Below are 14,933 nucleotides of genomic sequence, written 5' to 3'. Positions count from 1 at the left end.
CGCTGGGCATCGCATCGGATATTTTCGCATTGGGTTTTGATGATATGGGCGTCGTGCTGGACCGTTGACTTTTTGATGGGTGCGCAACGGCCCGGAGCGAAAACAGTCTCGCCTCCCGACGCGGAGGTGATGGCGATCCGGGGCTGGGCTCAACCGTTGAACTTGCTCTTGGAGCCAGAGGAGCCCTGAGCCATTCTGCCATTGTGGCGACCGAGAATCGTGAACGCGACGACTTGGCCGACAAGCTCAGCATGTTGAGTGAGAGGGATCGCGACTTGAAGAGGTTCGATGGGCTCTGCAGTGGCGTTTCGATCCGAACGCATGCATCCTCGTCATCCACAGGTGCGCTCGCCGATGCATCGGCAGCAAGAGCAGCAGCACCTTTGTCGCTCCAGCTATTCACGGATTGTTCGGCATTGTGGATATAGAAACTCGGCGGACGCCTCCATAATCCAGCCGGCGCGCTGATGCGTCGGAGCAACGAGAGATTCCGAGTCAAAGTCCGTGGCGAGGATGTTGGCTCGGGATCGATGTAGATCGACGACGGTGGTGGGGAGCTCATCAACAAGAATCGTGACGGAGAAATCGCTAGGTATGTGCTCTCGCGGGGTCCGTTGCGAGCGTATCGAGCGTTGTGTAGTAGGAAAGCGGCGATTGCGAGAATGATATGCCGAAGAACTGCATACGGACCAAGCGGCTTGGTCCATGATCGACAGACCCTTCCTGCACGACCGCAGAGGCCCCGCAGTGTCAATCACGGCATCGTCATGTCGACATGCCGCAAGGCGCTATGCAAGACGACGACAGGGCGAGTCTGAACAGACTATTTCCACCGCCATCTACCACTTCTATTTCTTGGGCAGTGATGGTGTTCTCCACTGCGTCTCAACGGGGTCAAGGGTACGGCGTATGACCCCACGGGCCGTTGTATTGCTGCAAGAGGGATGCTATGCACGAGCTGCCACAAATCACGGTGCTCCGTTTCAAAGCCAGCGGACCGAATGCAATTCCCATAGGGGCCAGATTGAGCCGAACGTGCAGGCAGAATCGCACTGGTCGCGAATGCTACCCATATCAGGAATGCTATCCATATCAGGAATGCTACCCATATCAAGAATGATACTTAGATTAGGGTAAGGCCGGCGTAGCATCGATGATGCGCCTGAAATGAAAGCAAGTGGTAGCAGGGATTTGCCTACATCAGCCCTGTCACTCCCACCTACTAGTGTATCTTTCAATTGCTCATCGCAGCTTCTGGCAATTCTTCATACAATAACAGCTTTTGGCCGGTATTCTCTGATCGCGGCCCTGAGTGTCTCGACGATAGGTGCGCTGCGGAGCTTCTCGGGCGTCACAATTCGGTTGAGCTTGGGCATATGCGGAAGCCCATCCAGAGAGGCGAGGCTCTCCATATTCGCGAGTATCAACGTTCTGAGCGACCCAAGCGTCAAAGGGAGTCCTTTGAAGCTGGTGACGGATGAAGGAAGACTAAGGAATTTGAGCTGTGGCACTTGCGGAAACCCCTCAAGCGTCGTCAAATTACAACATGACGCCATCTGAAGCCGCTCCAAGCGGTTCAAACTGACTGAGGGGATATCCAGACTCTCGAGGCTCGAGGGAAGGGTCAGTTCAACGAGGCGCGGCATGCTCGGAAGACCTTCCAGAGATTTTAGTTTGTCGCATCTGTTCAGTGACAAAGTTTTAATGGATTCTTGGACAGTTGGCATCCCTCTGAGAGTTTCGATCGAGTACGGCAAGCTCAAGACCTCGAGCATCGGCATCTGAGGCATGCCCGTGAGGGACTTGAGATTCGAACAAGAGGTAAGACTGAGCCTCCTGAGAGACGGATAATTCGGATACATTCCCTCCAGAGTCACAATCGGCGCATTGAGTTGGAGGTCTCTCAGCAGACCGGCGGCCGGCATGCCTTCCACCGTCTCGAGCCCAGGCGCGATGATTGTCAAGGACGGAGACGAAGCCAATTCACGCTTCATGGACTTTAGCGTTTTGAGCGATGCTGGCAGCTTGAGACGACACAGATTCTTCATCGGTGATAGACCACCGACTGATCGCAGCCGTTCGCATGCCGACAGATCCAGCTCACGAGCCAAATGGAGGTCTGTCGGGATCTGATCCAGCAACTCGATTGACGCCGGAAGAACCAGAAAATTTAAGTTCGGCATTTTCGAGGCCATCGGCGATTCGATCCCGTCGCATTGCTTCGTACTGTCGTCGGTAGATGGACGTGTTGGCTCGCACCATTGGCTCATGTCCTTTATAGTCCCAGCAATCGACAGCCGTGTGAGCTTTGGCATGAGCGGCAGTGAGCTTATTACATTCTCGGATCCGTCCACGTTGATACGAAGTGAGTTGAGAGCCCCGAATGACCCCCGGAGCGCATCAAATCCACCGATTGGCAGTGCAATGTCCAGATCGAGGAGTTTAGGAATCACACGCTCTAGCCGCTGACTTGATCCGATCAAGCGATTCCATGTTGGGGACTCCTTGAGCCAGTCGACCCAGCCCGAGAGATCGTTCAGGTTCCGACCGAACTTTGGAAGTGTGAGTTGTGATACACTTGGTAGTGGAGGAAGTCCCCTGAGTGATTTGAGGTGAATGCAGGTGGACAGATCGAGCGAGTAAAGTCGACCAAGATCAGGAGGAAGGCCTTCGAGGCTCTCTATGGATGGAGGAAATTGGAAGCGTAACAGATTCCGCAGTGGAGGAAGTCCCCTGAGTGATTTGAGGTGAATGCAGGCGGAAAGATTGAGGTGGTGGAGTTGATCAAGAACCTGAGGAAGACCTTCGAGGCTCTCTATGGATGGAGGAAGTTCAAGTTGCGATACTCTTGGTAGTGGAGGAAGTCCCTTGAGCGATCTGAGGTGAATGCAGGCGGAAAAATCGAGCGAGTGAAGTCGATCAAGATCAGGAGGAAGGCCTTCGAGGCTCTCTATGGATGGAGGAAGCCGAAGTTGTGATACTCTTGGCAGTGGAGGAAGTCCCTTGAGTGATTTGAGGTGAATGCAGGCGGACAGATCGAGCCAGTATAGTTGATCAAGAGCCTGAGGAAGACTTTCGAGGCTCTCTATGAATGGAGGGAGTGTCAGGCTTGATAAGTTTGGAAATGAGGGAAGCCCGTTGAGGGAGGTGATACGGGTGCACGAGGAGATGTCGAGATTGGCAAGTTCATTCGTATTCCGAGGTAGATCCTCGCAGCTCGCGAAGGTATCAGGGAGCGAGAGTGATCTTAGCTTGGGTATCGACGGCATTCCAGCGAGGCTCTCAATCGGTGGTCCTTGCGACGTCCTTTTGATGCACAAGCTGCTCAGGCCATCAAGTCTGTTTGGCCAACCCGAGAGCGACGCAAACGAGCAGTCAATGAGGGTCAGGTTGTCACCAACGCACTTGACAACGGAGCGTACTCGTGGGGAAGTAAGGCAGCCAGCTGACTATCGGTGTAGAAGGGATTGCTCCCAAAGCGTCCAATATAGAGGTAGTTTACAGATTCGTGGTTGACACTTGCTTCACAATCCTCACAGAGGTCCTTTCGTATGATCTGTGAGGCGTCCAGGAGCCGGAACTGCTCGTTGAGATCGGGTGTTTCGAGTTTCTTGGAGTCGTCGTATGTGATGCAGTCGCAGAGACGAGTGGGCATATTCCCGGTAGCTTGATCCAGCCTCTCGCCCAATTCACCACACTTCAAAATGGGCAGCATGGCAAGCGCCCACCAAAGCGAAAGCTCCTTCTGGTATGCTTCATGGCTGCGGGGGAGATGGTTCTTGCGGCTGAGGAAATGGCATGCGCCTTCGAGGATAGCCCTCTCGTCAATGTCGATGCCATCCACATCGTACGCTTCGCCATCGGCATCAAATATAGACTCAATTCCCAGATGGATATAGAGCTTATCATTCCACAGATCGTCGGCGACGAGGGACAAGATGCGTGTGTATTGACGTGAAAGCCGCGGGAGCTTATTGAGGGTTGGCAGATCGATGATCTCGACAAAGGCATCGTTGCAGACCAAGATGGTGAGCAGATCGTGGCTATCGAGAGACGAGTGTGCCTCAGTGGAGGCTGCGTGGTGCTGCTGAGTCTGCGTCTGTGGTGGGTCGATGGCGGGACGGCTGGGTTGCTGCAGCCCCAGATCGGGCGGCTCTGCAGCGAGCGGCGAGTCCAGCCGCCCCGCCTTGGAGGGGAGATCGGCAGCAGGCTCTGGGCTGCAGGGTCGCTTGAGCCCCATTTGGTTTGCGTGGCGACTGCAAGACGGGTGCGCTGTGGCAGATGGCTGATCCCGAAGAAGAGATGCTTGGCGGGGATGCCACCAGCACGCCGGATGGACGATGGCGACGAGACACTGGATGGGGGCAGCGCGGAGCCGTCAATCGCCCCGAACGAGACAGCCAATGCCAGGCGCCCTCTGTTCGGTCTCGCTCCGCCTCTCGCTCGCCAAGAGGCCTTCTCGCAGACGTGCTTTGCCACTCTCGCCCGACGCGGCTCATGCTTTGCCGCTCTCGGCTGCTGCAGCCACCATGCTTCAAATACCGGGCTCGGCGGCCTGTCCTTTGGAGGCAGTCCATCTTGCATCATGCTCGCCGAGCCCACCGACAAGTGCCCCATCTGCATCGAGGAGCTCTCCCGCTTTGGCGGTCCTCCCACCATCAACCCCGGTTGTGGCCACCACCTGCATCTGCAGTGCTTCATCAACACATACACTGGCGTCGCCAATCCGCTTTGCAGGTGTGTTGATACAAGATCTGTGCCGGACCCGCACACCCCATACTCATTCGCTGTCTTGCCCATTCCCACATCTCCGCCTCACAGCGTCTGCCGGGTGCCTGTTCAAGCATCGGCTGCAAACCTGGTTGCCGCCGCTTTGCCGCTGGCTCCACCCCTCCAAGCCCAAGCCCAAGTCCAAGTCCAGGTTGCGGCTCCAGCCAATGCCAATGCCAATGCCAATGCCAATGCCAATGTTGCCCCGCCTCCCACCAAGTCCAGCCGCTTTGGATTGTTTGGGGGCTTTGGGAGCTTCAGTTCATCTCGAGCCCCTCGGCCATCTGGGACTTTTAAACCGCCAGGCCTCTTTGGAAGCTTTGGAAGGCCCCAGCCGCCCCAGTACACCCAAGGCATCCTTGAAAGGGAACAGTTGGTCGAGAGTGCTCCTGATGCGAACACTGCTGTTGCTGCTGGGTCTGCCGAAACGCTTGCACCAACAATTGCACTCGAACTCGAGTATGCTTCTGTTCCAGCCAGGGGCACCGGCCCGGCGAGTTTCCATGCCATAGCAACTGTCAAAGCCCCTCAGACCCAAGTATCCACCGATATCGACTTGGTGCTTGTCGTCGACGTATCTGGCTCCATGTCTGGAGAAAAGGTTAGTGCGGCTTCCCACGGCTTCCGCTCGCGGCAAGGACTATCCCCTCTGTTCTGCACTGCTCCGCTCCGACTCTTTGATGCTGCCAAGCGCATCATGATTTCGCGCCTTGAGTCGGCCACTACCGCTTCCGAGCGGCCCCTCGCCACTTGGCATGCCCGCCGCCTTCCTCGCACTAACGCTGCCTTTGACGGATGCCCTCATAGATCGAATATGTCCGCCAGACGCTCCAGTACATCTACGACCACCTCGGACCCAAGGATCGCATCGCGATCGTGACCTTCAGCAGTGCCGCCACGCGCAGATGCAATCTAATCTTTTCCAACCAGCAGAACCGTGCAGCCTTCTCACAGATCTGCGCGTCGCTCCGTGCCAGCGGTGGCACGGTCATTCCCAGCGGCATGAGCGAGGCTTTCAATCTCCTGGCGCAACGATCGACCAAGAACCAAGCCGCGGGCGTCATGCTCATGAGCGATGGTGACGACAACCACCGCAACGAACGAGCGTACCTCGAGATCCAAAATTGGTCCAGGTCGCTCAGCATCCCGATTTACACCTTTGGTTATGGATCGTCCCACGACGCCGCCCTGCTCAAGAGCCTCTCCGAGGGTGGTGAATACGCATATATCTCGAACAACGATGCCATCCAAGACGCCTTTGCCGGCTGCCTCGGCGCCATCAAGGCGATGCCCTTCCAGAACCTGAGCGTCTCGGTCCGAACCGTCCTCCCGAGTCTGGCAATCAAGTCATTCACCTACGCAGGCAAGCGAGTCGTTCCTTTCAAGCCCACAGGCATCACTGTCGATATCGCCAATCTCTTCAGCGAAGAGTCCAAGAGCATTCTCATCGAGTTGGAACACACACCTGCGAGCGACAGCGACAGTGCCGATGGCGCAACCACAGCCGAGAGCAGTGTTGTTGCCCTGTCGGCCGATTGCGCCTTTGAACGGGTATCGACCGGCGAAAAAATCGAGCGCTTGAATGAGCCTGCTGTTTGCCGCATTCGTCTCAGTCAGTCGCCAGTCTTCCCGCTGCCCAGCGAACGACCCAGCCTCGCTGTAGCCAAGCAGCGGTGTCGGACTCTTGTGGCATTGACTCTCCCTGAAGCCATGAAGCACGCAAACAATGCACAACACAATCAAGGCAAGAAGGTGCTCATGGATGCACGGGACAAGCTGATCAAGCTCCTGCTCGCTGCGTATGGTCTTGCCAGCAGCCGAACCGACCTCTTCCCGAACCCAGAGACGACCAGCGTGGACGTCTACCACACTCTCCCTGCCCCGAGCGAATTCTCCAGCGAAGACTGGATGCTCTACCTTGGATTCCTCAGCGACCTCGACGGATGTCTCCGGCTCATGTCGGCCCAGTCGTGGACAAGCGCGGCAGTGTCCAGCTACACCAAGGTTGCAAATGTGCACGGCCAGCAGCGCAACCTGTATACCGACTTTGGCTCGGCAACATTTGCTCCAATCCAGAAGATGCAGCAGGGTGCCTTCCAAGTGTCCAGCAGCGCCTTTGGCCAGCAAGCCAGCACCGCCTATTCAGGGGCATCCAGGCAAGCGCCACAAGCACAGCAAGCGCAACAAGTACCACCGACGTTTGGCTTTGGATTTGGCAGGCCAGCACAAACAAACACCAACACGAATGCGAACATGAATGCGAACACGAATGCGAACACGAACATGAATGCGAATACGAACATGAATGCGAACACAAACCAAGTGAGCGGGTTTACATTTGGGGCTCAATCACAGCAGCAGCAGCAGCAGCAGCAGCAGCAGCAGCAGCAGCAGCAGCAGCAGCAGCAGCAGCAGCAGCAGCAGCAGCAGCAGCAGCAGCAGCAGCAGCAGCAACAGCAACAGCAACAACAGCAACAGCAACAACAGCCCGCTCCGTCCGCATTTGGGCGCCCTCCTCCACAGCAACAGCAACAACGGGCTCCGACGGACATGGACCTCGACCCCTGAATGAGACTCTCGAGCATTCATGGCAGTGCCCCTGACCTTTCAGTTGTTTTATTCGCTCCCCCCCCCTTCCAACAAAACCTGTATGCGTACTGCAATATATTCTCGTGCAGCTCGACTGCTGTTGCCCCAAAATGCGATGGCCCTCGGTAATCGGTCGCTCACTTCCCAGCGGCACTCATGGATTACGGCGCCAGCTTACGGAACAGTGTGGCTATTGTGTGGGTGCCCATGTGAGGTACCAGGCCATATGGTCGTCAATCAAAAATGCCTCACCACACCCGTTGATTATACAGTCTATCCAGAAAGAAACGGGACACTTCCCCTTCCTGGCTTCAGATGTCTGAACCCCGCTGACTGACTGTAGGCCTCAGTGAGCAAGCCGTGAGATTGTTTCCCGTCCTGGTTGGCAATCGAGTGGTTTTGGTTGGTTTCGGGAGCACAGTCTTGAATACACCCGGTCGATCTCCCGTGGCGATGATCGACTGGCATACCGAGACCATGTTCCTTGAGGCATTGATGTCTCGATCCCACAGCGTATGGCAGCTTGCACAGCTCCGGACAAAGTGTGGTTTCTCGATATCAAAATGCTCGGGTGACTCGAGTCGCTTGAATTCCCGACAATGTGAGCACACCTGGGATGTGTTGAACTCGTTCACCGAGCACACATGGATCTTGGAGACGGATCGGTCTGGTGGTCGTCTCTGGTGGTGGTGGAACTGCTCAAAGTACTTGGCAAACCTGAGTCTCCTGGGACTGGAAGCATATCCCTTTCCCTGTTTCCACGTGGCATTCCCAAAGGCAAACACCACTTCGGTCTCCTTTGGTGCCTGGTCGATGGCTTGCTTGCTTGGCCATGAATGCGATGAGTGGGTGGGTGCATTCAGGTTCCAGAAAAAAAACAGCCATGCACAAAACAGGGGTGTCCCATTTCATTTTGGAAACGCTGTAATACGGGCAAGGACAATATTTCATTGGACAGATACACAGAGGCTATTGACGAGTGACAAGCCAGAATCAAGCACAAGAAAGAAAAGGAGGAGGAAAAAAAAGATCGATAATAAATCAACAGGATGGACAACCCAATGTAAAGGGATCAAGGTTTGGAAGATCGAAAGGAAAGCAAGGCAAAAAAGAAAAAAAAAAAACATACACCTGCACACACAAACGTAAATCACTCACACATACACTCCCAAGCCAAATGCAAAAGAGAGAAAAACTATAAAAATATAAAAAGAAAAAGAAAAGTAGCGCAAGGGGCGAAATTACATTTTTTTGAAATTCGTTTTAGAGTACAAAGAAGAAGGGAGCGGGAAACGAAAGATAAGGCAGGGAGCCGACAACGACGAATAGGATGAAGAAGTAGGGGAAGGAGGGGGGTAAAGCGGAGGAGCGGAGACGAGACCAGCCCAGACAGCCGGGCGACTGTGGGACACGCTGGTGGGAACCAGTTTCCAGAGTCGGAAGGATGGAAGAGAGGGAGGGAGGAAGGAATGAGGGTTGCTCGGGAGAGACCGAGGAGTGGTGGCAATAATAATAGTAGTAAGGTGGGAGGAGTAGTATAGTAACAATAGTTGGGCTCCGGAGCCGCCTTGACGGAACACTCATGCAAGCGGGGGGGGGAGGGGGAGCTTCGAGGGAAAGTCGAGGCCACCGACGTGATTACTGCCCCCCAGTTATGCAGGCGGGCAAAAGAGATAAGGGGGAGGAGCAGGAGGCGACGTCTATGGTCAAGAAACGCCAGCTGCTCCAGAGACGAAGACCTCCCTCCTCTCAAGACGGAGGAGGATACTTTGTGATTACCCAAACATTAGCGCTTCCATGTCTCGAGTTTGGTCGTGTCGAGTCCGCGTTGGTATGTGCATAAGATTAGAGGGTGTGATGCTATCATGGTACTAGTAAGCGACTCGAGAGCCAAGGGGGATTAGGAATAGTCGACGGCTACCCTCGAGGCATCTTCCATGGGGGCTTGCACCGGCGACTTTTGCGCCCACTTGGATGGCTGTGCGGGATCCGCAGCGCCGGCGCCGGCAGGGTAATTGTCGTAAGAGTCTGCTCCACTGGCGTCGTAGGGGTGGTTGAAGGCAGGCGGGACGCCCTGTCGCTGGCCTTGGGACGGAGGCAGGGAAAAGCCCTGGGGACGGGGATGGGCGTTGATGGGCGAATGGATGCCCATACCGCCACCGTTGCGCTGGGGAGAGTGCATCGGGGTGGGCAGGTGGTGCGGGATGCCATTCATGGTGCCGTATGGCACCGTGCCGTTTCCGTTCTGGGGAAAGAAGTGAATCGGGTTGAGGGGCGACACGATATCCTCGGCAAAGTCGGGCTGGTCTTCCGAACGCGGCAGATACGACTTGATGTTCAGCAGCTCATCCGAAAGGCGGCGGTAGACGATAGCGCTTTCCTTGAGCTCGGGGTTGATCGTGGCAAGGGCCAGACGGATCTGATCGGCAATCTGGATCTTTTCCTCGTCGACGGAGCAAGTGGGGATGACCCTCTGGATGAGGGGCACACCATGGACATGGTCCAGCAGAACCTCGCGAAGGGTGACGTCGTCGGTGAAGAAAATGGCCTTGATGATCACATCGCGGGCGTCCATTTCGTAGCGCTGACTCACTGCAGGAACAAGGATAGAGCAAGATGCATGAGACGCCGTTCGTCGTGGTCAAGAGAAGCAAACGGTAGTATGCATGCATGCCGCCGGGCAGCCAAAATCGGACAGCATGCAGATGCAATCGCCCTGCCACTCACCCAGCTTGAAGATCGTGCCCGAGGACAGCTTGTGCACACAGAGCTGAGAGACGTGAGGAGCAAGCTTGGGCGCCAGCACGCGGAAGCGCCCTGGGAGAGTCGAGGTGTCCAGCAACCAGGTGATCAAAAGCGCACCGTTGGCGTTCGTGCAGAGCTGAACAGCGTTCTGGACGATGGAGATGGCAACGTGCTTCTGCTGGCGTTTGGTGGTGAACTGGCTCTCAAGACAGGTGCGGGTGGAGCGCGCACCAAAGCGGCCCAGAACAATGTCGATGCATTTGTTGTGGATGGCGTCGAAGATGAACTGATTGTAGACCGTTCCGAAGCGGAGGCAGCACTGAATGACGTAGTTGCCGAATTGGTCCAGGAGAAGGGGAGGGGTATACGGCTTCAGGAAAGCAGTGATCTGCTGCATCTGAACCTCGGTGCGAGCCGTGTCGATCACCTTCTGGATCACCCAGGTGCCGTTCTTGTGGATGCCGATGGAGGCCATGTAGGGTCCAAGTCTGTCGATGAGACCCAGCAGCATCTGGTCATCACCCTTGTCGATGATCTTTTGGAGAACAACGTTGCCGATGTAGTCTGTTGGCGATCGGTCCCCAAAACAGAGGTGGCAGTGTAAAGGTCAGAAATTGGAAACATGAGCGTGCGGGGTGGCACCGGACCCAGTTAGAATCGGCCTGCACTGTGAAGCCGATGGACCGCCCCGTATCGCAGGAGGACACCAGCGCGTCCCTCCGCCAGCGGGCATTGATCATGCAGTTCGAATAGTACAAACCTGTCGCCAGCTCAGAAGCCTCGTCCAAAACCTCGGCGTAGATGGCCTCAACCTCCTGCGAGGAGATGGAGCTCTCAAGCTTCTTGCGAAGCTCGCGCAGTCTGTTCTGATCGACACGTCGATTGGGATTCGCTTCAGGCAGGGGCGGGATGACCGACTCGTATTGTCCTATGCGCCAAGGTTGCCGACGAAAGCTGACCGTTAGACGAAAGAGCGCATGCCAGCAAGCGTGCCGCACCACATCAAGAGGCGACAACGAGCGGAAAATAGCAACACAGCAGGGCCTGACATCAAGAAGCAGCTGTGCTCAGTCAACAAAGGGCAGATAGGCAGCCAACGCTCTCGGAGCACTTACCGTCCCGGTACACAACAGGCGTGCTTTGGGGCTCGGAGCGATAAGAAGATGCCTGCTGCTGGGTATAGTCACTGTGAACCGGACTGCCACTGTGCTCGCTCTGAGGGCGGCTGCTGTAGCCATACGAGGGTGGGATCGGCACAGGGTTGATCGGTTGAGACCTGTGGCTGCTGTCGGCGTCGTGGCTGTCTTGAGTTTCGCGGCGAGGGAGCGTGGCAAAGTTCCCATGGCCAGGAGACGACTCGGGCGAGCTCGTGTTGACCGAGTCCCCACGGCCGGGTACTTTGGCAAAGCCGATCCGGACGACAAACCCGCCGATCTCCTTGCCATTCATGCGCTTGCGGGCCTCGACGGCGTCCTCGACGCGCTCAAAGTTGACAAAACCGCAGTTCTTGTGGGTCTATCGGCATCGATCGATCGATTGATTGATTAAGAGAGTTAGCCTGGGAATGGGCACGCCAGACTACTGGCTCGTCTCGACAGGAGCACCAGGGCACATTGATCCAGCTTGGGGGCGACGAGAGACTTACCAAAACCCGGGCCGACTCGATGGGTCCGTACTGTGTGAAGAGCGCCTCCAGCTCTGCAGGATCCGTTGATGGGGAGATGTTGCCGATCCCTGTTGATGATCAAGCCATACATATCAGAGCAACGTCGAGCGATGCTGGAAACATATGCCAACCACCAGTGGCTGTGCTGTGCGAAAGGCAGCCCCCGGAAGGCAGCCAAGGATAGGACAGACCCAGACAGGCTCGCTTGAAGCAGATTACCCTGCATACAGAGGCGGCAGTGCACACAAGCTGTCGCGCCAACACGTTCGGACAGCATCTACTCACACAGCGACTTGGTTGGTGCGCCACCAGACGATTCCTGAATCGAAGCGCCAGCGGTGGCGGTGGGATGGCCGGGCTGAAGATTGCCAGAGTTGGGACCTGGGTTTGCGGCGCCATTGACGAGGTTGCTGGTTTCAGGGCTCACAAACCCCACACGAATGGGCAGCGAGCGGATACGAGCCGCATCCATGGTCCTCTGGGCGTGGAGGGCGTGCTCCATCTTGGCATAGGTCAGATAGGCGCACTCCTTTTCGTAGTAGAGCCTCAGCGACTCGATGGGACCAAACTGCTCAAAGGTGTGGAGGAGGTCCGAGGCCGAGACAGTGAGGTTGATGTTGCGGATGCAGAGACAGCGCGAGGGCAAGGTGTTATCGGGAACGCTGGGCTCGAAATGGTGGTAATCGGCGCCATAATCGCGACTGTGGCGGTCGTGACTCTTGGGCGGATGCTGCATCTGCTAACACGACAAAGGAGGGCAGCGACGGATGGCATTGATACAAGGCGTCAGCAACAAATATCAGCAGCACATATCAGCAGCGCGATCGCATAGCCATTGCAAACCCAGGTGATGCATCGAATGTCGGAACAGGAGATCAAGCGGAGGGCAACCGTGCTGGCTTGCGTACTAACCTCGTGGCGGCCCCACTTGGGCTCGTTGTAGTGTGAGCTGGGGATGAATTCACGGGGGTAGCTGTAGAAGGAGTTCTGGATTGTCTCGGTCTGGGCAATGGTGCTCGATCGCGGACGGCCACCAGGTCCCACAGAAATGCTATCGGGCGTAGGACCGTTGATGGAGAGGGAGCGTATTCGGGTCGAAAGGCTGGGCTCGACACCAGGGGGCCCGTACAGGTGTTGAGGGGGGAGAGTGTGCGATGAGAGCATACTCTGGGAGACGCCACCCTGGGGAGGCATGCCGTGCTGCGGCGAGCCATAGTCGGGTGCGCCGCGATGGTAGACCGACTGGTCGTCGTCCAGGGGCAAAAAGTCCAGGTTGTAGGGCACATCTTCGACGTACTGGCCACCGGGGTGGTGGTGGTAGTTGGCGAGGGGATCAGGCTGCTCCATGGGGCCAGAGTGCCAGGACGACTCGAAGGACGAGGCGCCAAAGTTCAAGGGGAAGCTGTTCTGGTGGAACGGCGCCAGGGCACTGCCAAAAGACTGTCGGCTGGTGTTTTGTGGAAGCGATGACGACAGCGAGCCCGACCGAATGCGGCCGCCGCCGGAGCTGGACGCCAAGGGGTTCTCTGGGGCCGGGAGGTCATGGAAGAGCTTGGATGAGGCAGAGAAGGACGAAAAGGTTTCGGCCCGGGTGCGGCGGATGATGGGGGCCAAGCTGGGATTCAGAGACTGTGTTGGCGAGTCGGTGGAGGAAGGGCTGAAGGGGTCGAGGTAGGATCCGGCCATGTCGTCAAGCAGGATCTCGGTGCGGAGCTTGGACCTACAAGCGAAAGGGATAGGAATGAAAGCGAGCGAGCCGACAGGAGCCGCGTCTGGGTCAGCCAAGCAAGCACAGGCAGAGGACAAGCAAGAAGAACAGGGGGTGGATAGAGGCGGAACGTTGCGGGGCCAGGTGAGTAGGCCAAGAAACGACCAAGGTCGGGGAGATGGGGAGGTGGGTGAAGAACAAAAGTGCGGGTGGAAGGGGAGGGCCCTCTGGCTGCAAGCACGGGGGACGGGGATGGCAGAGAGGGAGGCGGCTGCGGGGGTCTACGTCGACAGGACAGAGACGCACACCCACAGCGAGTTGGAGATTATGTAGCAAGAAAGAACGAACGAGGAGAGCAACGAAGGCAGGATCGACGCCGGGACAGAGAGCGCCCGGGGAAGAGTCGAGGAAAACAATGCAGGACTCGACGCAGGCGAAAGCAGGGGGGGAGCAGAAGTGGGCGGGAAGCGGTCGTTCTGGCGACCGGCAGACGAGGCAGCAGGGACCCCCTCCCGGACACCACCCCTTGCACGCATGGCCTCGTCTGGAATGAGGGCAGCCGATCCGGTGGGGATCAGAAGGCACAGTAGAAATTCGGGAGGAGAGAATAGAAAGGCAGGGCAGTGGCGAGCTGGCGGCAGCGGGGGGCAGATCCGGCAGAGTTTCGAGAACGGCTTCCATAGGAACTCGCGGCAGTCGCGGCCACCTGTGCACGATCGACGACGGCAACGGCGATTACCGCCCGAATACAAGTGCCCGTCGATTGAATTGCAGGGCAGAGGCGACAGAGCGCAGAAGGCAGACGGAAGAGGGCCTTCTGTCCAGCCTTCCAGAGATCGATGCTGCGTAACTCTTCTGCGAAAGCCGCCTGACGTTCCTGGGTCGCGCCGCCACCCTTCCAGGCCAGTCTTCCTTCGAGCAGACCCAATCAGCGGAGCGGATTGGGGGAGGGAGGTCGAGGGATCCAGCGAGAGCCATCACCGATGTATGCCTCTAGGCCCGGGCTGCATCTCCAGCGCGAATCGGGCGATTCCGTCGAAAAGAGTTGGGGCCAGGAGCGGCCATGGCCGATGATGCCGGATCCGGCCTCGGTCGCGGCACGGCTTAGCCACTCCAAGTAGTGCTCTGAAGCCGACTGCCCCTGCAAGTGTCGCCGATCTTGCCGCCGATCTTGCCGCCAGCGGGATGGGAGTGAAGGACAGGAGGGGGAAAGGAGCAACGGATGCGGAAATGGAGGCAGAGCAAGGACGAAGACGCCAAAGGACAGAAGCGAAGAGGATCCAGGGAGACATGGCAAAACACAGCACCGAGCAACCGAAATAGGCGTACCTGGGGAGTTTGTCCCCGACGGAGGGCGTGGGATGGGTCATGGATGGATCGCCGAGGACGAGGCTCCAGTCAGAGTGCAGAGCCCGGAAGCCGAGGCGAGAGATATGGGCAGCGGCGAGCCGACAG

The 14,933-nt window shown here is 57.1% G+C and overlaps 3 protein-coding genes across 3 annotated transcripts; 1 reads left to right on the top strand and 2 right to left on the bottom strand.

The window, feature by feature from the left end:
• Positions 1 to 1,201: 1,201 nt before the first annotated feature.
• BJ171DRAFT_105729 (uncharacterized protein) lies at positions 1,202 to 3,484 on the bottom strand. Its single transcript, XM_053105404.1, has one exon. The coding sequence runs from the start codon at positions 3,267 to 3,269 to the stop codon at positions 1,266 to 1,268; it is 2,004 nt and encodes a 667-aa protein (XP_052966443.1). The 5' UTR covers positions 3,270 to 3,484; the 3' UTR covers positions 1,202 to 1,265.
• A 1,087-nt stretch (positions 3,485 to 4,571) lies between these two features.
• BJ171DRAFT_505580 (uncharacterized protein) lies at positions 4,572 to 7,109 on the top strand. The gene is given in 4 exon segments (XM_053111041.1): positions 4,572 to 4,737; positions 4,822 to 5,371; positions 5,578 to 7,067; positions 7,087 to 7,109. The coding sequence occupies 4 exon segments, from the start codon at positions 4,586 to 4,588 to the stop codon at positions 7,094 to 7,096; spliced, it is 2,202 nt and encodes a 733-aa protein (XP_052966442.1). The 5' UTR covers positions 4,572 to 4,585; the 3' UTR covers positions 7,097 to 7,109.
• Positions 7,110 to 9,259: 2,150 nt separating this feature from the next.
• Positions 9,260 to 13,456, bottom strand: BJ171DRAFT_474986 (uncharacterized protein; the record flags this gene model as incomplete). The annotated part of the gene is made up of 7 exons (XM_053108769.1): positions 9,260 to 9,951; positions 10,087 to 10,668; positions 10,865 to 11,032; positions 11,220 to 11,619; positions 11,750 to 11,838; positions 12,056 to 12,506; positions 12,683 to 13,456. 7 exons carry the CDS (start codon positions 13,454 to 13,456, stop codon positions 9,260 to 9,262), a joined length of 3,156 nt encoding a protein of 1,051 aa, XP_052966441.1.
• Between the last annotated feature and the right edge of the window lie 1,477 nt (positions 13,457 to 14,933).

The sequence above is a fragment of the Polychytrium aggregatum genome, assembly GCF_025602895.1.
Source record: "Polychytrium aggregatum strain JEL109 chromosome Unknown BJ171scaffold_19, whole genome shotgun sequence".
Taxonomy (NCBI): domain Eukaryota; kingdom Fungi; phylum Chytridiomycota; class Chytridiomycetes; order Polychytriales; genus Polychytrium; species Polychytrium aggregatum.
This window is presented reverse-complemented; position numbering and strand designations above follow the sequence as displayed.

Excerpts from the sequence above, each read along its gene's own strand:
- BJ171DRAFT_105729 (XM_053105404.1), bottom strand. The coding sequence starts at position 3,269 with ATGCCGTCGATACCCAAGCTAAGATCACTCTCGCTCCCTGATACCTTC.
- BJ171DRAFT_505580 (XM_053111041.1), top strand. The coding sequence starts at position 4,586 with ATGCTCGCCGAGCCCACCGACAAGTGCCCCATCTGCATCGAGGAGCTC. Across the intron at positions 4,738-4,821 it reads GTCGCCAATCCGCTTTGCAG|CGTCTGCCGGGTGCCTGTTC; the intron begins GTGTGTTGATAC and ends TCCGCCTCACAG. Across the intron at positions 5,372-5,577 it reads GCTCCATGTCTGGAGAAAAG|ATCGAATATGTCCGCCAGAC; the intron begins GTTAGTGCGGCT and ends ATGCCCTCATAG.